The 18,954-nt window shown below is 51.8% G+C and overlaps 1 protein-coding gene across 1 annotated transcript in view; it reads left to right on the top strand.

Annotated features, from left to right (window-relative positions):
• Positions 1 to 18,954, top strand: part of CACNA1A (calcium voltage-gated channel subunit alpha1 A) — a 287,057-nt gene that overhangs the window by 171,213 nt on the left and 96,890 nt on the right. The window contains exons 8-10 of the mRNA XM_029916601.1: positions 1,485 to 1,678; positions 16,716 to 16,819; positions 17,946 to 18,061. Of these exons, the coding sequence (XP_029772461.1) occupies positions 1,485 to 1,678; positions 16,716 to 16,819; positions 17,946 to 18,061 (414 nt within the window). The remainder of the gene's footprint in view (positions 1 to 1,484; positions 1,679 to 16,715; positions 16,820 to 17,945; positions 18,062 to 18,954) is intronic.

Below are 18,954 nucleotides of genomic sequence, written 5' to 3'. Positions count from 1 at the left end.
TGGCAGATGTCACCGTGCATGACCTGGGGTATCTCTTTAACTGGAGCCTCAAAAGCCAATAAGATCCACACATTCCGTGGTTTATCTCTCTCAGCTGCGGGCCGAGTGCAGGCTGGGGATTTGTGCCCGGAGCACACACACTGAGAGACATTTTTGTTCTGTGGAGAACTTGAGTTTACACGCTGCGCTGTTTTCTTGGTGGACAGTGTCGCTCTCTAAAAACCTTCAAAAGCGTGACTCGCCGAAGAGGACCCTCTCATACCTGCTGCTCTGGCCCAGTGGGGACTCGCCCAGGTCATTCTGTGCTCCGGTGAGTCCGGGCGCTCATGGGGTCTCGCCATCAACCCCTTGGAACTCAGACCCCACCTTTGGCGCCCAGCCCAACCTCGCCCGGAAGCTGCCCTTGGTTGCCAGCAAAAGGGGCATCTGTTGACATGTGTCACTCTCCTTGTGGCATTTTTACAATCTGCCTGTTGCTGCTTGGGGAGAAGACTTGGCGCCGGGGCCTCGGGGTAAGCACCATGGGTACTGGCCTCCCTCGCCCCCAGTGCAGCTCCTGCACCCAGCACATCTCAAAAAAAAAAAAAAAAAAAAAAAAAAGGAGGAGGAGGAGAGAGGAGAGAAGAGAAAAGGAAATGGAAGAAAAAGAAAAGAAAAATCAGGCTACAGTAGAACAGCACAACACAACTGACATATTTGTCCTCGTGGAGTCTGAAGAGCACTGCACCTGCCTACCTCACAAAGCGCACAGCATATTCCCCAGAACTGGCCGTATTCAGGAGCATAAAGCACATCTCAGCAGATTCTGAAGGACTGAATTATACATACATGTCTTCTGACCACAGGAAGCAGGAAATTGATAACAAAAGGATAAGTCTGGATGTGTTTGGACATTAAGAGACATGCTTCTTATTTGTGGATGAAATGAAAGGGTGTTTGAGATTTGCTTTAAAAATACTGTAGTGGTAAGGCAAGGTGTGGGGAGGAGGGGATACAGATGACACAAGATTACACTGAGTTGGTAAGTGTTAAAGTTGATGATAGGCACGTGGAAACTCATTATACTATTCTACTTTTGTATATATCTGACAAGCTTTTTTTTTTTACATAAAAAGAAAAGTATCTTGGTTAGCCATGGGTCCAAGAATATTTTACTTGAGTGAAAGTGATAATCATGGATGACAGATTTTGTGAGGTGCAGCTAAAGCTGCACTCAGAGGGCAATGTATAGCCTTAAAGAAAGGGAATGCATCTCCAAAGTTTAGGAAATGCACAGAGAAAGTAATAAAAGCTTAGAGAAGACATTCATAAAACAGAAAACAATGACTAGATCAACAAAGCTAAACTTAAAAAAAAGGATTGATAAATTCATTCCAATAGTCTTTTTCTTCCCCCAGCAGCATTAAATCTTTACAGCCCCTATTTCTCCAGAGTTGGCTTTCCCAGTCCCTTCCCCCTAACTTTTCTCCCCTTCCCTTTCATAGATGACATTCAGGGTGAGTCTCCAGCTCCATGTGGGACAGAGGAACCCGCCCGCACCTGCCCCAATGGGACCAAATGTCAGCCCTACTGGGAAGGGCCCAACAATGGAATCACTCAGTTCGACAACATCCTGTTTGCAGTGCTGACTGTTTTCCAGTGCATCACCATGGAAGGGTGGACTGACCTCCTCTACAATGTAAGTGATGCCAATCTGGGGGAAGGTGGCCCTCCGAGACCAGCCAATTCCCGGGGAATTGGAACCAGGGAGGGCAGGGAGGTACAGGTGCCTAGAACATTAAGTAGAGGAGGCCCCTCTGAACGTGGAAACCTAGAGGGCACACCGATGCCAAATAAGTTTTCATGTACAAATGTTTAAATACAATTTTAGTTTTTGTTTCAATATGTAAAGCTCTTGTGATTGAAAAACCAACATGGATTTAAAAAAGTAATATACTTGGATTGATACAGAGGGGCTCTGTGCTGGGACCTTCACTGGCCCTCTGCCAGCCATGGGCCTCCCTGTAGGGTGAGGCATCTGTGGGGCTCAGGGGACCTGTGTACCAGAAACTGGCACCACTGACCCAATTTCTAGACTGCACTCTTGGATTGTCCGGGATTCTGGAATTTTCTGATTCCAAGGACTTGCGATGAGATTCCTCCATGGCTCTGTTCTCCAACGGCGCCACATATCCTGGGAGCACCTTTGGGCACAAATGTGGCTGGAACTTAGGCTCATGCGAAGGAAAAGTGCCCATGGATCTCTGCACGACGCCCCCTTCTCCTGGGCCAGACAGAGCCCAGCGCAGGGAGAAGGCAGGCCCTGCTTGGCCGGGGAGCGCGCTGGCTTTGCTCACGTCGTGATCCAGTGCAGACATCTGGGTTCTAAATTGACCTTCCTAGTGCTTATGAAAGTAGGTTTACAAAGCAGAAGCGCACGGCATATTTTATTTAGTAGCTTTTAAATATTTATGAGAGTATATGGGCCTCTGTCAGCGCTCTTGTCCAAAATCTTGAAAATGGTCGAGACACTTCCAAGGAGATGTACGCTCCTACCCACCCCACTTGCATCCTGTTTCCTGTCCCCCCACGGCGTGCAACCCCTTTAGTTCCCTGGGATAGGCTTTCGATGTTTACTTATGCAAATATAAGTGTAATCAAGTCTCTGTCCGCCTCCCCCTTTCTTACTCCAGAGTGTAGGGTTCCGCACGTGCTGTTCTGCTCTGTGATCATTTTCCCTCCTGTAGCAGCGTGTCCTGGAGATCCTTCCATTGCAGGACACATCCTCACTCTTTTGTACGGCTGCATAGTACTCCACAGCTTGGCGGGCCGTGCCCATTCCCAGAAGCAGGATCACTGGGTCGGTGGCGAAAATGCATTTGTAGTTTTGATATTTAGATGTGCAGGTTGTAGAGGCCCCTCGGCCCCAAACACGGTGCACCTTCCTCCCCTTCCCGTGCAGGTGAGAGGCCCCCAAGCAGTGGGAGGTGCATGGAATCAAGGACTCGGGATCACACACGAGGATGCCACGGGCATAGCAACCCCATGGAGCACTCTAGGGGGCTCCACCCACTTACCTCTGTTGACTCACAGAGGCGTCCTCTCCACCTGCCCTGGGTGCTGAAATTGCTAGTTAAGGTTCTGCCCGAACGAGTCAGGGCTTGGCCCGCCTCATACAGGGTCGCTGAATTCTCCTTCTGGTCGCATTCGTGTTTCTTTTTTTTTTTTTTTTAATGTTTTATTTATTTTTGATACAGAGAGAGACAGAGCATGAGAGAGGGAGGGGCAGAGAGAGAAGGAGACACAGAACCGGAAACAGACTCCAGGCTCTGAGCTAGCTGTCTGCACAGAGCCTGACGCGGGGCTCGAACCCACAAACGTGAGATCTGACCTGAGCCGAAGCCGGAGGCTTAACCGACTGAGCCACCCAGGCGCCCCACATTCGTGTTTCTTAAGGACGTTTCCCTTTTGGGAGTGGAGGGAGATTTACAGGAGCCCACATGCTTTTGATCAGTGGCTCATTTTAGGGTGGGATTGAGTGCACAGCCTGGGACAGGATTGCACAAGTGCCATGGACAGTTGTGCATGTCACACACTGCACCAGGCACCACGTCTCAGGAGCGTAATTCGTATTGTAGACTGTGGAGATGGCGACCACTATTCTAGTTTTGGACCAGTGTAAAGAGTGTAGGAAAGAGACATGGTGTTCTGATTTGTATGAAGACCTCGCCTGAGCATGGAGTCTGTAGGGACAGACTCTGGTTCTGAGAGATGCTGATCTCTCCCTCGGGCCTCACTTGGAAACACCTTGGACAAAAGGTTACACCCAATGGGCAAAAGCTTGGGGACTTTTATGGGCTCTAGGGGTTTGCTTTGCAAGGCTGGCGTGAGAGGGTGAAACAGAGCTGGGAGCCAGGAAGGGAAGGGGACCTGGGCAGAGAATGGAACTGGGGGGCCGAAGCTAAGAAAATTGTGACCACAGGAAACGATTGTGTTGTGGGGTCAGGTGTCCAGAGAAAGTGTCCAGCATTTCAGAGGAAGACACTGGGGATGTGCTTAGTGGTGGGAGAAGAAATGTGAACATGACTCCAAAATTTCCAGAAGATTCTCTAGTCATAAGCACCATTGTCAGAAGGGATGTTTGTCCTGGAAGCTTAGAGCTGAGCCGCCTTGTGGGGAAGCAAGCTCGGGAGACATGGGGAGAGCCCAGAGTCAGGCCCCAGACTGCCTGGGTTCCCATCCTGCCTCCACCCCTTCCTTGCTGTGCCACCTTGGGCAAGTCACTTGGCCTCTCTGTGCCTCGTTTCTACTGTGCAGTGTGAACAGGGCAGGAGGACCAAGTGGGGCGGGTACATGTGAAGTGTTGACAAAAGCGTCCGGTCTGCATAGGCCGGATTCTCCACCCTGGCCGACACTCCTTTCCGAAACACAAATGAATTTCACCCCATAAACTCCAGCAGCTGCCGAGGAAGTGGAGTGAGCTGCGGGGTCCCACTGCAGTCCCCACTCTCACCCCACTGGCAGCCACTGCTAACTCAGGCTAGCCTTCTAGAACTTTCCACGTACTTACACCCCACTGTCGTAGAAACCCCAGCAGTGTGATCTGGGCCTGATATGAGCCTAGAGCAGTAATAAAGCACCACAAAGCAGTGGCTAAAACAACAGACATTCATTGTCTTGCAGTCTGGATGCCAGAAGTCCCATATCAGGGCCTTGGCAGGGCCAGGCTCCCTCTGAAGGCTCCAGGGGAGGATCCTTAGCCTCTTCCAGCTCCTAGTAGCTGCCAGCAGCCCTTGGCACTGCGTGGCTTATCCGTTCTCTGCCCTCCACTTGAATATCCCGTCTTCACACGGTTGTCTTCCTGTAAAGACACAGGTCACGTCGGGTTGGGGCCCAGCCTGGTCCTGCCAAGGCCTTCTTTCTGCATAAGGTCACATTCTGAGGTCCTGGGGTTAAGACTTCAACATCTCTTTTTTTGATGGGGGTGGTGCTGACACAATTCAATCTGTAACAGCCCCTCAGATAAATTTCTGGACCTTAACCCTTGTCTGGGGCTTCCCAAATGAAGAAACACACACACACACACACACACACACACACACACACACCACTCAATGCAACCACTAGAGCCTCTCGTTGCTAGAGGAGAGTCCAGACGCACCTGCTCCAAGCATCTTAGAATCGATGGGCGCAGATGCTGAAGCGGTGCCACCTGCTGGGTGCCACCTGCTGGGCACTGCTTCCCAGTCCCAATGTCTCATCTCTTTCCTCAGCATCCTTGAAATGCACTCATGAATTCAGTAAGTGTTGAGCGCCTACCTACCATGTGCTAGCAAACGAGCAGGTGATCGGGGACCCGCCATGAAGGAGACACAAAAACTGTCCCCACCCTGACAGGGGAGACAGATGCAGCAAACGTGGTAGGGAACAAACTGACCCCGAAGTGGGAGGCAGGCAGCGAGCAAAGGCAGGAAATGGGACACGGTGACACGCCCCAGGAGGACAGAAGCAGCAGGAGAGGAAGGCGGGGCTGGTCTAGGTCAGGCAGTCAGGGAGGGCTCCTCAGAGGAGGGGACACGTCCACAGGGAAGGAGAGCGTCAGGCAGCTGTTCACGAGGCAGAGGGGGACCAGCAGCTGCCGACCGGCCAGCATGTTCGGCCCTCCTCCATGTTTTCCTGCTTTTCTTTCCTGCTCGGCTTCCCGGGTAAAGCGCCTTTTGGAAAAAGCCTCACCCCTGCTCGTCGGCAGTGCTCTCCCAGGTTTGCGCCAGCATGTCATCTTGGCATTATTTATAGGAACGGAACAGAACTGGAAACAGGCAGTTCGGTGCTGTGCGGTCCCTTCGAATCGGGGGAGTATTACGCCGTCGTTAAAAAAGCATCTGTTGGGAGACCGTTCACGGACGCAGGGAGCGCTCACTGTCTCATGATGAGTGGGTGGAGGGGCTGATTTTTTAAAAAGAATGCAGGCAGGGCGCCTGGGTGGCTCGGTCGGTTGAGCGTTCAGCTCGTGATTTCGGCTCAGGTCAGGATCTCACGGTTTGTGAGCTCGAGCCCCGCGTCCTTAAAAACAAAGTTAAAAACATTTTTAAAAAAGCATCAGTGAGGCAAACCGTGTGTCTTAGCTCAGGCAGCAGCCGGAGACGGGAAGTCTGAGAGCAGGGCCGTGGCAGACGGCGCCTTGTTGCTGTGTCCTCACACCGGTGGGGAGGGAAGGGCGAGCTCTGCAGTGTCTCTTCGCATAAGGACACTGATGCCATCACGGGGGCCCACCATGGTGACCTCATCCAACCGCCCCCAACAGCAGCCTGCGTGGGGGGTTAGGGCTTCAACGTGTGAATGTGGGGGCAGGGATACAGCTCAGCCTGAGCACTCTCTTTCTTTCTTTTTCCTTAATTTTTTTTGTTTTTATTTATTATTGAGAAGGAGAGAGACAGAGCACAAGCAGGGGAGGGGCAGAGAGAGAGGGAGACACAGAATCCGAAGCAGGCTCCAGGCTCTGAGCTGTCAGCACAGAGCCCGATGCGGAGCTCGAACCCACGAACCGTGAGATCTGACCTGAGCCGAAGCCGGAGGCTTAACCGACTGAGCCACCTGGCGCCCCTATTATCAGATTTTTCTACAGTGACCACAATGTCCTTTTACAATCAGGAAAAAAATATCTAAGTTTGTCTTGTTATATATTTAAGAGAAGAAAAAAGATTTTTGGTCATTTCTACACCAGGAAACGGGGAGGAAGGGCAGGGTGTGAACATTTTCCCAGTGCGCCCAGAGTCTGCACATTTCTTGCATCATCTGCCCAGAGAGAGTCCACACCAAAGGACTGACTGACCCCAGCAATAATAAATGGTCATTTTTATTGCTTTATTATTTTTTTAAGTAGGCTTCAAGCCCGGCACAGAGCCCAACGCGGGGCTTGAACTCACAACCCTGAGATCAAGACCTGAGCTAGGATTGAGAGTCGGACCCTTGACTGACCGAGCCACCCAGGCACCCCTATTTTATTATTAAATAAACAAGATGCATGAAAAAGAAACAAATCTTCCTTATGAAAGAACGACATTTATTATATGCGAACAGCTCCGCCTTTAGAAGCAGACTTAGTCTCCCCGCTAATTGGAGGTGGGGCTAGACTCAGTGATTCGCTTCCAGACAATAGAGAGCAGAGCAGATGTTAGTGGTTGTAGAGTAGGGACCCCAGCAGACACTGCCTTCCGTCAGCACCCCCAGTGAGTATGTGATCGTGTGACCCTTGATGGGTATGGCGGGCAGGGACCCTTCCCTCTGGTTTCTTCCCCCCAGACTCACAGTCCCTGTGTCGTCACGAGCAGAACATCAGACAAGCCCAGCCTGGCCTTTTCCAGAGTCAAGGTCATGAAGAACCCGGAAAGACTGAGAAACTATCGCAGCCCAGAGGGGCCGAAGGAGGCACGACAGCCAGGGGCAGTGCGGGGGCCTTGGAACAGAAAGGGACGTGGATGGGGAAACTGATGAAATCCACATAAAGTCAGGAGTTTGGTTTATAAATAAGGTGACAGGGAGAGGTTACTGTCCCCCCTCCCCCCATATGACAAATAAGAGTCGGAGGTTGAGAGCGTGGCCTGAGGTTGCCAGCCAGGGGACGTGGCAGCACCCGGTGCCCTGAACCGGTCTGGGAAGTAGACATGGAGGAAGGGAGAGAGGAAGAGAGGGAGAGAGAGAGCAGTTTACTTTTTAAAGGAGTAAATTCTTGAAACTCTCTGAAGTCCAGGGCAGGGGTGCCTGGGGGGCTCAGTCGCTTAAACATCTGACTCTTAGTTTCAGCTCAGGTCATGGTCTCGAGGTCTGTGAGTTCGAGCCCTGCACCGGGCTCTGTGCTGACAGCTCGGAGCCTGGAGCCTGCTTCGCATTCTGTGTCTCCCTCTCTCTGCCCCTCCCACGCTTGCGCTCTGTCTCTGTCTCTCAAAAATAAATAAACAAACAAACAAAAACAACACCCAGGAACCACCAGAGAGGTCCTGGCAGGACAAGACATCGGGGTTCATTTCTGACTGCCGTTTGCGGAGTTTGCCGGGCGTCGTGTGGCCTCCTGCACTGCGATCTGATCTGGGAAACAACCTTGTGGACACGCATTTTTCACCCATCTTCCAGATGAGGAAACTGAGGCCCACAGGGCTGAAGTGACCTGCCAAGGGTCCTATAGCCAAGTGTGGTGAAATCAGGATTCGAACCCCATGCTGGGAACTAATCATTACACCCCCTTCCCTCTTTACGACTCTCCCCTTCTGTCTCCCTCTCTGTCTTTATCTCTTATTCCGTGTCTGTCTCTGTCTCCTCCTCCGCCTGCCTTCTCTTTCTCCCTCTCCCTCCCCACCTTCCTGTGCTTTTCGGGGTGTCTCTGTCACTCTCTACTTCTCTCCAGTTAGTGTCAGTTAGGAAAGTGGCAAAAACGTGCTTAGTTGATTGTGAAGGTGTGTCCGTTGACAAATGGCCACTCGTGGTTGAAACTGATCTTTGACCTAAACCTTTCTTATTCATAGACGCTCACGTGGCCAATAGCAAAGCATCAAAATTTGGGGGACTTAGGATCACGCGTTCATTCAACAAACGTTCACTGAATGCCTCCCATGGGCAGGTCATCTTCCAGGCACTGAGCATGTGTTGTGAGTAGAAGAGACAAAAACCCCTGTTTGGGAGGAGGTGACATTTTAGTGGAGGGTGGAGACAATCAATAACATAATGAAGAGATCCTCTGTTTATGTGTGAAGGGCAGTGGGATCTTAAATGTTTTAGGCTTGGAATCACAGCACAGCAGCCACAGAGAAAAGACGTAGGGGAACGGACGTGGCTGTGTCCCATAAAACCATAATTTATAGGGGCGCCCGGGTGGCTCAGTCAGTTAAGCGTCCGGCTTCGGCTCAGGTCATGATCTCGCAGTTTGTGGGTTCGAGCCCCGCGTCAGGCTCTGTGCTGACAGCTCAGAGTCTGGAGCCTATTGCAGATTCTGTGTCTCTCTCTCTGACCCTCCCCTGCTCACGCTGTCTCTCTCTGTCTCTCAAAAATAAATAAAAAACATTAAAAAAATTTTTTTAACCGTAATTTACAAACACAAGTGGCTAGCTCATAGCCTGTGCCTTGCAGACTCCTGTGTAAGAGCAGGGGTGAGGACTTAGGGAGAAAATTAAGCAGTAGAGGGGGTGGGGATCATCAAAGTGAGAGGTTGTAGTTCTTCTAATAAGCCCTGAAGGAGATGGGGGGGTGGCATGTAAGTATGTTAAGGAAGAAAGACCCAGGCAGCCAGGATAGCGCGTGCAAAGGCCCTGAGGCAGGAGCATGCCTGGTATTTATTTGTGAGGCGCAGCGAGGGGGCTCACATGGCTGGTTGAGAGAGTAGGAGTGAACGAGGGACGTGGTGAGGTCCCAGGAGGTGACAGACTGAGAGGCTAATTTATCATCCAAACTGGGACGGTTTTGAGAGCAAACAGGTAAAGGAGGATTCAAAAAATAAGTAAGAGGCGCTGCACGATCTACAGTGGGTGTAACCCGGGACATTCGACCTCCCTCCCTGCCACCGTGGGACCTTGGCCCTTTCACAGCCGAACCCACAGCATGTTTTATCCAGGGTGCCGGGGGAATTGGTGTTCTCCTGAGCTGAGTGTCTTTTTTTTAACATCCTCCCTACTTTCTCTGAATGAACCTTGCTCACAAACTTAGAGGAAAAGAAAGCATAAAACAGAAGGCACTTAAGAATTTTACGGGGACTCGGTCAGTCATTTGTTTGGTGAGTATGTATCGGATGCTCACTAAGCACCAGGCGCTGCGCTAGGCTCCGGGGCTCCGGCTGGAATGAATCTGTATCGCTCCTGGACCGCCATTATTTTTTTTTTAATGTTTATTTATTTTTGGGAGAGGGAGCAGAGTGTGAGTGGGGGAGGGGCAGAGAGAGAGAGGGACACAGAATCTGAAGCAGGCTCCAGGCCCTGAGCTGTCAGCGCAGAGCCTGATGCGGGGCTCGAACTCAGAGCTGTGAGATCATGATTGAGCCGAAGTCGGAAGCCCAGCCGACTGAGCCACCCAGGCGCCCATGGGCCGCCCATTATTAATAGAAACTGCTGTGAAAGTGCAGCGAAGCGGCAAAGTAGGAAAAGAAGTCCGTCTGTTTGAAGCCAGGATGACGGTTCTCACCCCGGCTGTGCCGTCCCCACCCGTGTGAGCCAGCCCATCACATTCCCTTCCTCAGCCTCAGTTTCCCCATCCGCTGGGTATGGAGACCATGGAGTCCCAGGGTATTCTCGTTGGCTCAGAAGTGCTCTACTAAAGCGATGGTGCCCGATCCCATTCCAGGGGAAGAGCCTGATCATCTGGACCTGAGATAAACATGACTTCCCGTCCTTAGTATTAATTTAGTTAAACAGTTCACCCCCCAGGGACCTCAGGGCTGTGTGCACTCGCCATGCCCGCCCATGCTTGGTAAGCACCTGCTCTGTGCCGGGTGCCATTCTGGGCACTGGGGAGCTGACGTGTGAGGGGGCAAAGACCATCTGCAAACAGATAAGTGTATACATTGACAAGATGACTCAGAGAGCAGAGCATGCTGGGAAAAGAATGGATGTCGGGCGGTGCCGGAGGGAGGGTTGGGTCCTTTGGGTCGGGAGGTGCAGGAAGGCCTTCTCTGAGGGGGCCACAGTGGAGCTGACGGCTGAGTGATGAGGAAGAGTCCACCACACCATATCAAGGGGACACTGGGCTCCAGGCAGAGGCTCGGAGAACAGAAACAAGTAGCCCATTGTAATCTTGAACTTCACCTTGTGGAGCGCCAGCTTCTCCATTGGACATGCTGGAGACATTTTTTCCACACCTGCCTCATGAGCTCCGTATAAGAGTCACTGAGAAAGTGACGTTTGAGATGAAAGAGCTGAAGGAGCAAACCAAGGAGATAGCAGGGTGTATCAGCCAGAAAAACTATGTTAGGCTGTAGTAACAAGCATCCCCCAAAGTCTCCATGACATTAATAACAACAATCTCCTTTCTTGCTCACGCTACACGTCCAGTGTAGGTCAGCAGTTGGGGAGAGGGGGCCGTGTTCAACACAGTCACTTGGGAGCCAGCTAATGAAGCAGCTAGGACATTGCCACTTGGTGTCCCAAAAGGAAAGAGACCCCTGAGGGTCCCACACTGACCCTTCAGGGCTCTGGTCCAAAAGTGGCACAGCTATTTCCAACCACTCTTTATTGGCCAGCACTCCTCATGTGGCCATCAGCCACCCACAGGGGGACCAGGACAGGCCGTCCCACCGTGTGATTGGAAATATTCAGTGACGGCTCAAATGGGGACTAGTGTTCAGGCACCAGAACGCTCAGGAAAGAGAAAAGAGGGGACTCTTGGAGCACATCCTTTTCAGGATTACTGATGACAACAAGTACATTTCCACCCTCCTTCCTGTCCCCAGACCCAGACTTGTGCACACGCCCACCCTTTACCCGAACTGCCGAAGGAGGTCAGACCCAGGAGGGGCGGTTGGGGCCCCCCACGCTCTCTGCTGTCAGAGTGGCCATGGCAGCCCCAGCCTTTCCGTGCGGGAAATCTAGTTCCCATTTTGCCCCCGAGCAGACCCCACGGAAAGCCCACCTCTGGATCACAACCTGCGCCCGCCCTGCACCAGCTTTCCTTGAGCTGCTGGGTCCAGATTAGAAAGAGAACATGCTCTCTGTCTGTCCCAGGGAGAAAATCAGACAAGGGAGATGGGAGGAGGGAGAAGAGGTTGAGAACGAAGGATGTGGGCTGAGCAGGGGAACTCGGCCCCCACCTCTCATCCAGTCATTAGACAAACATTTATCGAACACCACTTGCATGCCTGGCATTGTGCAAGGGAATTCAGCGGGACCAAAAGACAGCACAGTGTCCTTGCTCCTTGCGAAACTGGTATCCAGCTGAGGAGACAGGCAGTGATCAGGAGAAATATAGAGGGGGTGAAGTGACAAAAGATGGATCAGGAAACGGGATTAGGAATGAAGGGCCATCAAAAAAGGCCTCCTGGAGAAGGTGGCATTTGAGCAGAGACCTGAAGGAGGTGAGGGAGGAGCCATGTTGGAATCTGGAGAAGAGCTTTCCAGGTGGGGGGCAGGGGAGGCAGCGAGTGCAAAGGTTCTGGGGTGGGACTGTGCCTGGTGCATTTGAGGAGTTAAAAGGAGCCCATGTAGCTGGAGCAGAGTCATCCCAGGATAGAGTGACAGAGGGGCTGGGGGGTGGGGTACCTTTACCACTTAATAGCTCGGGGACTTTGTTTTCTGTGGCCACCATCCTAGGGAGGCCAGGAATCCAAGACTAAGATGTCAGCAGGGCCATGCTCCCTCTGAGACTCTGAATGGACTCCTCCCTCGCCTCTTCCTGGCTTCTGCTTGTGGCTGTTGGGCCTTGGCGTTCCTTGGCTCCTCTCCACTCTCTGCCTCCGAAGTCATGTGGCTTGCCTGAATCCAGCTCCAGCAGGTCCAGGGGTCCCTGAAAGGATGGACAGTGTCAGCACAAGAGAGAGATGAGAGAGCCAGGAGTTTCTTTCTGATCACCAAGCAGGCATCTCCGCTCTGTCTGCTTTGGTGTCTTTTTTTATGATCAAGCAATAACATGACATCAGAAAATAGAAATTGTTTACAGTTTCCAATTCTTTGTGATAATCATCAAAGGTGTACAGAGAAAAGTTTCACAAAAGTATTTTTGTAGAACCATCCCAATTTATTGTTGGCATCAGTCCCCAAGGTTAAGAAAGTAACAAACCTATCTTATTTTGTACAGGTTGATTTTTGGCCAATAATTATGACTTTGTTTTTAATTAACAATTTTATAACCAAGTCATGTAAGGCTAAGTAAATTTTATAACCAAGAGAATAACAAGATGTTTTTAGTAAAAAAACAGGATGACGTACATATTATTTAAGTTAGTAACGCTAAAATTAAAACATAGGTTAAATTCTGTATAGATAGGCTGGGAGTTATTTTATCTAGCTCATTAACCACAAGAGAAAGAATGTTTGTTTACAAGTTGCCAGAGAAAGCCCTTTCTTTGATGTAAGCATAATGGGGGCCCTGTGTGCGTTGACCTTGCACCTGGGTTTCTAATTTTTTATCCATCCTCATAACTGAAGTCAGTACAAGGGAGGGTATTTGTGGCTCCGATTAGCAAAGGCATATGCAGCAACTTATGTCTGGTCCTAGTCTGTTTCTTATCTCTAAGTTAGGCTCTTCTTTTCCAGGCTAGAGTTCATCTTAACTCTTGTGTTCTTAACCCTCCTTAGGTCTTGGGTCTGCAAGGCTCATTAGAAGAGCCTTTTGGCAAACATCTGCAGCGCTTTGATCTAAAATCCCTTATGCAGGGGCAGGAATATGCTTTTTCTTATGGGGTAACTGTATGGGGAATATCGGTCCGATTTGGAACATTGTGAGGACTAATCAATAACAGTCGTCCCATTCCCAATATGAGTCAATAATAGAAGGAGATACCAGTTTCACTTCATGGCAGGAGCCGTGGAAACATCTGCCGTTACCTCGCTGTGATTGTGTCATCCCGCAAGGCCCACGCGGCTCCCAGCAGTGGCTGTCCTCTCCCCTGCGTGTCCCTGTCTCCACCTGGTGTTTGGACACCAACATAGGGGATTAGGGCCCCTCCCCCACGACCTCATCTTAACTTGATAGCAGCTGCCGAAACCCTATTTCCAAGTAAGGTCACATTCCCAAGTGCCAGGGTTATAAATTCAGCCCATCTTTCAGAGCGACACAATGCAACCCAGAACGGACCTTGGGCATGGAACTTTACCTCTCTGTGCCTCAGTTTCCTCACCCAGGAAGATGGGAAGTATCGGGGTCCATGAGAGAATTAAATGAGCTCAGGTAGACTGAGTGCCTGGCTCTGTGCATGTGTGTCAGGCTGGGCAGCATCTCGTGGGCCAGAGGGTCCTGAGCCTGTGGGGCCCTGGGGTGTGGGCAGAGCTGGACATGGAGGGGCGGCCTCACTTCTGAGGGGCCTCAGCCGTTTGTCCCCGTTCCCTCCTGCCTCCCCCCACCCCTGCTCTGCTCCTGTCCCCAGCCTGTTTCCCGAGATGGCCAGACGTTTTCTTGTGTTAGCTGTGCAGGCTTTCTCTCCCTGGACTATATTTAGCCTAAGAAATAGGCATGAGAGGCCTCAGCTGCCGCAGCACTGGAGGAGAAGCATAAAGCCAGCCGTGCCTTCCGTCCAGCCCTGTTCTGCTGACTCCATTCTTTTTCTTCCAGAACCTTCTAGAAGCACAGCATTGGCACTTTAGGTGTTTCTTGGAAGAAGAGCATGAGCTAGGAGCCCTGACATGTTCACTCTCCCCAGAACCTACCTGTGTCTGTGATGAAAGTTGACTTCGTTCATTTGTTTGTGTTGCTTTTTTTTTTTTTTATTGTGGTGAAATACAGTTAACACAAAATTTACCATCGTAACCGTTTTAAGTTCCGTGGCGTTGGGTACATCCTCGTGCCGCCGTCATCACCCCGCCTCTCCAGGACTCACTGTGTCTTGCAAGTTGACACTCTGTCCCCACGAGACACTGGCTCCTCATGCCCTGCCCCCACCCCTGGCGCCCAGCACCTACTTCCTGTCTCTGTGCATGGGACCCCTCTAGGGGACGCATAGAAACGGAACATGACAGCATTTGTCTTTTGATGACTGGCTTCTCTCACCAGCAGAGTGTCCTCAAGGTTCATCCATGTCAGACCATGGATCCAGATTTCCTTCTTCTTTAAGATAAAGCTCTCACATACACATAGCTTTTTGAAAATTGAAGTTAAATAAACATACAGGTCATAAGTGAGGAGCTTGACGAATTTTCAGAAACTGAACACACTGTGTGACCAGTACCAGACCAGGAAACAGAACCTTCTCAGCCCTGGAAACCTCCCCCGCCGCTTCTACCCTCTCCCCAAAGGACCGCAGGCATCGTTGACGGGTTGGCCCGTTTTTGTGTGTAGTATCAACAGAAGCTTCCATAGCTGTTCTTTTCCATCCGGCTTCCCTTGCTTGGCACTAGTTCTGTAAGGATTCGTGAGACAACGGGCGGTCATTCAGTGCACGATATTCCATTTATTTATCCTCCCTCCCGTTGATAAGAGGGGTTCAGATTATTTCCAGGTTTGGGGGCTGTTGTGAAGATCACCACCGTGGACCATCTTGTGTATGGCCTTTGGTGGATGTGGGCTCACCTTTCTGTGGGATAACTTATCCAAGGCACAGGAGTGGGATTTCCGCATGGTGGTGCAGAAACTCCTGACCCGTTTTCCAAAGTGGTTGTGCCCTGTGCTGAGGACTGAACTGTGTCTTCCCAACCCCCAGCACCTAAGAGGGGGACCTCCACTGGAGATGGGGTCATTGTGGAAGATGAGGTCGTGAGGACGGCCCCCACCCAGTATGACTGATGTCCTTAAAAGGTGGGGGAAGAACTTGGACACAGAGACGAACACGCACACGAGGAGAATGTCACGTGAAGGTGAAGGTGGAGACCAGGGCAAAGCCTCCACAGCCAAGGAAACACCTGTTTCGGTGAATCCCGAGACTCCAGAGGGAGACATGGGACAGACTCTCCCTGGAAGCCTCCAGAAGGAACTAGCCCCTTGACATCCCTGATCTTGAACATCTGGCCTCTGAGAACTGTGAGACAGTTAATTTCTGTGTGTTAAGCCACCTGGTTATGGGTCTTTGTTACACCAGGCACGGGACCCTCATGCACCAGGTTACCCTCCCACGAGCACCGTGTGAAGATTCCAGACCCTCCAGCACCTGGCGGTGTCAGTCCTTTCTCTTTTGAGCCTTTCTGCTTGGGGGCGGCAGCGTTGGGTGTGCTTTTCAAGGTGAGCTTTTAAAGCCACGCTTGGGGGCCCCGCATTGTGCCCACGCCCCAGGGCTGGCGAGCCACCATGCAGTTCCCCCTGCCCTGGCTGCTGACGCCAGGCTTCTCCAACAGAGAGGGTAGGTCCATGGGCACTGGGATCCAGTCCCGTGTCCACCACCAACTAGCTCTGTGACCTTGGGCTAGCACATTTGTCTTCTGGGCCTCAATTTCCTCAGTTGTAAAATGGGCATAGTGATAAAATAGGGGTCATGACCAAGCTAACATGGCTAATGTGCTTGGAAGAGTGCCTGGCATGAGTAAGCACTGCTTTTTATGTTTCTCTCTCTCCCTTCTTGATTTTCATCCCCTCCTCTTCCTTCTGGGCACAGTGTTCCAGTCTCCCAGAGAAGAATGGTCTACTTGTGGACTTCTCCCCCCTTGGAAATTCCAGGAATTTTTTTTGTGATTGACATTGAGGCTGAGACATTTGAGGGTTGGGGAGGAAAGGCTCATGGCCCTGTTGGATGTCTTGGTGATTTAACCTAGGAGTCCGGCCCTTCCTTCCTGCACCTCCTCTAAGAAAGAGTGTGACTGCATCGAGGAGAAGGAGGGAACTGGGGGTTCACTGGGTTTTTTTTTTTCCCTTCTTCTTGTCCCAGATTTTGGTCTGAGAAGTTCTGAGTTTCATGCTGGTTCCTGAGTCCTATGAGGGCTACGTGATTAGGAGGCATCTTTGTCCTTCTAACAATACCTCTTAGGTTTCCCCCACTCATTGATCCTGTGTCCCTTGTCTGGGCTGCCAGAGCTCCCAACTCCACAGGCCCAGGATGTTTGAGGGAGAGCTCTGCCCTCTCCTGCCTGCCGGGTCATACCTGAGTCCCACGCTCACCTGCTTTCCCTCCTCGCCTCCCACAGAGCAACGACGCCTCAGGGAACACTTGGAATTGGCTGTACTTCATCCCTCTCATCATCATTGGCTCCTTTTTTATGCTGAACCTCGTGCTGGGTGTGCTGTCAGGGTAAGTCTCTGGTACTCTCCCCAACCCACTCCCCCTCACCATCTTCTGACCCTAAAGAGGCCATTGAACCTTTGTTTTCACTCTCCAGACAGAGGTGGAGAATAGGCCTCCCTCCCTTGTCTTGGGTTAGCCAGAACGTTATTAGCACGTCAGGTATAGGTGCACAGGTTGTGCACTGCTGATAGCACCCAGCAAAAGGGGGGCTCAAGGGGACTGAAATCCAGCCCAACTGCCTAACTTCAACTCACAACCCTGTGTCCACGGCCTTGAGGAACCTCCATCCAGGAAAAGAGACCTTCTTTCCAATGCAGACTTCTCATTCAAAGTCTTTCCCAGCCCACAACCCGAGAAAATTCACACGAGAAAATTCTATAGAGCTTCACTTTCTATAATTAACATTAAAAAAATAACAATAGATTAGGTTCTCCCCTTTGCGTTTTCCAAACGCAGATTCTCAGTGTACAATCAGACATGCATTTTCATGACACGTATTGTCCCGTATCCCCAAGATTGGGTCTGGGGTGTTGTGTGGGGTTTTGGGGCCTAATCACAAATAGGTTTTGTTTTTCTCACCACAAGAAGCCTGGGGCCTGGAATGGTGGCTCCACGGTGCCATCAGGGACCCCAGTTCCTTCTAGCTTTCTGCTCTGATGCCCTTACCAGGCATGGATGCCTCATGGTCTGACGATGGCTGCCTCACACTCACAAGAGAGCCGCCAAGCATTCCAGACGCGAAGAGGAGGGAGGGAGGGAAATGGGGAGGGGCAGGGAAGGGAGGCTGTCGCAGGAATCTTGGGCTTGTGTCTCACTGGCCTAACCTGAAGGAGGGGCACAAATCTTCTCTACCGGGCAGGCCAGAGAACGAGAAAGGGGTGTAAGGCCCGTGGCAATTTTTGGGGTTCTGCTTCCTCTAGCTGGGTGCGGTCGCTGGCCAATGCGGGAAGCTGGCAGAAACACCCCATCGCTGTGGTGTCCTGATCTCCCAGAGGCCCCGATCCCTCGTGTGAAAGTCCACTGCCCTCCCGGGGCTTCTGAGCCCCTGGACACACACACACCCACACGCGCACACGCACACGGTCCCTGAAATGTTTACGGCAGCCAGACCGGCTCTTTCCTGCCTCTGCAGGGAGTTTGCCAAAGAAAGGGAGCGGGTGGAGAACCGGAGGGCTTTTCTGAAGCTGAGGCGGCAGCAGCAGATCGAGCGGGAGCTCAACGGGTACATGGAGTGGATCTCGAAAGCAGGTGAGGCCCTTGCATCCTGGGGCCGGGGAACCCAGATCCCAGACCCAGGAGCACACGCGGAGTTGGGCACATGGCCTGAAGGGGGGCGGGGAGGGGAGGGCCCAGGCGGAGGAGGAAGAAACAAGGCCTGACCCAGCAGCCCCGCTTCTCAGGGCAGGAATCCGGACTGTGGTAGGGAAACTTCTGGGGTGAAGCCAGGAGAGGATGTCACCTCCTGTGATCCCATAAGCTTTAGTGGAAGGCTCAGCTCTGCCCCCTCCTGGCAGTGTGCCCCACTTCCCTGTGCCTCAGTTTCCTTGGTGGGTACACGGAGAGGGGATAGCACCTCCCTTCCGGGGCTGTGGGGTATGCAGGGAGAGAATCCAAGCTACGTTAATGAGAAAGAGCCATGCCTGACACACAGTAGGCGCCTGTTTATTGGTTCAGCCATTCAGCAAATGCCTCTGGAGCACCCACTGTGTGTCAGGCCCTGTTCTAGGCACTGAGGATATGGCTGTAGAGCAAACAGACCAATCCCCGGGGCTCTGGTGTTCTAGTGAAGGAGACCGATGATAACCAAGCACCCATAATGCCAGATGCTCCCCAATCCCGAGAAGAAAAACATGGCGGGGTAGGAAGCGGAAAACAGTTGGAGGAGGTGGGGTGGTCAGAGAGGAGCTCCCTGAGGAGGCAGTGTCTGCGGAGACCCAAAGGAAGCCATGTGGTTGTCTAGAGAAGGGTGGTTCGGGCAGAGGGAATAGAAAGTGCAAAGGCCCTGAGGTAGGAGCAGTGTTGAGTTGCAGCGAAGAAGCCAGTGCGGCTGAAGCAAGTACACGCAGGGCAAAGCGGGAGGAAAGGAGGGCAGGTAGGTGAGTGGGGCTGAATCAGGCAAGGCCTTACAGGCCGTGGTAAGG

The sequence above is a fragment of the Suricata suricatta genome, chromosome 12 (genome assembly GCF_006229205.1).
Source record: "Suricata suricatta isolate VVHF042 chromosome 12, meerkat_22Aug2017_6uvM2_HiC, whole genome shotgun sequence".
Taxonomy (NCBI): domain Eukaryota; kingdom Metazoa; phylum Chordata; class Mammalia; order Carnivora; family Herpestidae; genus Suricata; species Suricata suricatta.
This window is presented reverse-complemented; position numbering and strand designations above follow the sequence as displayed.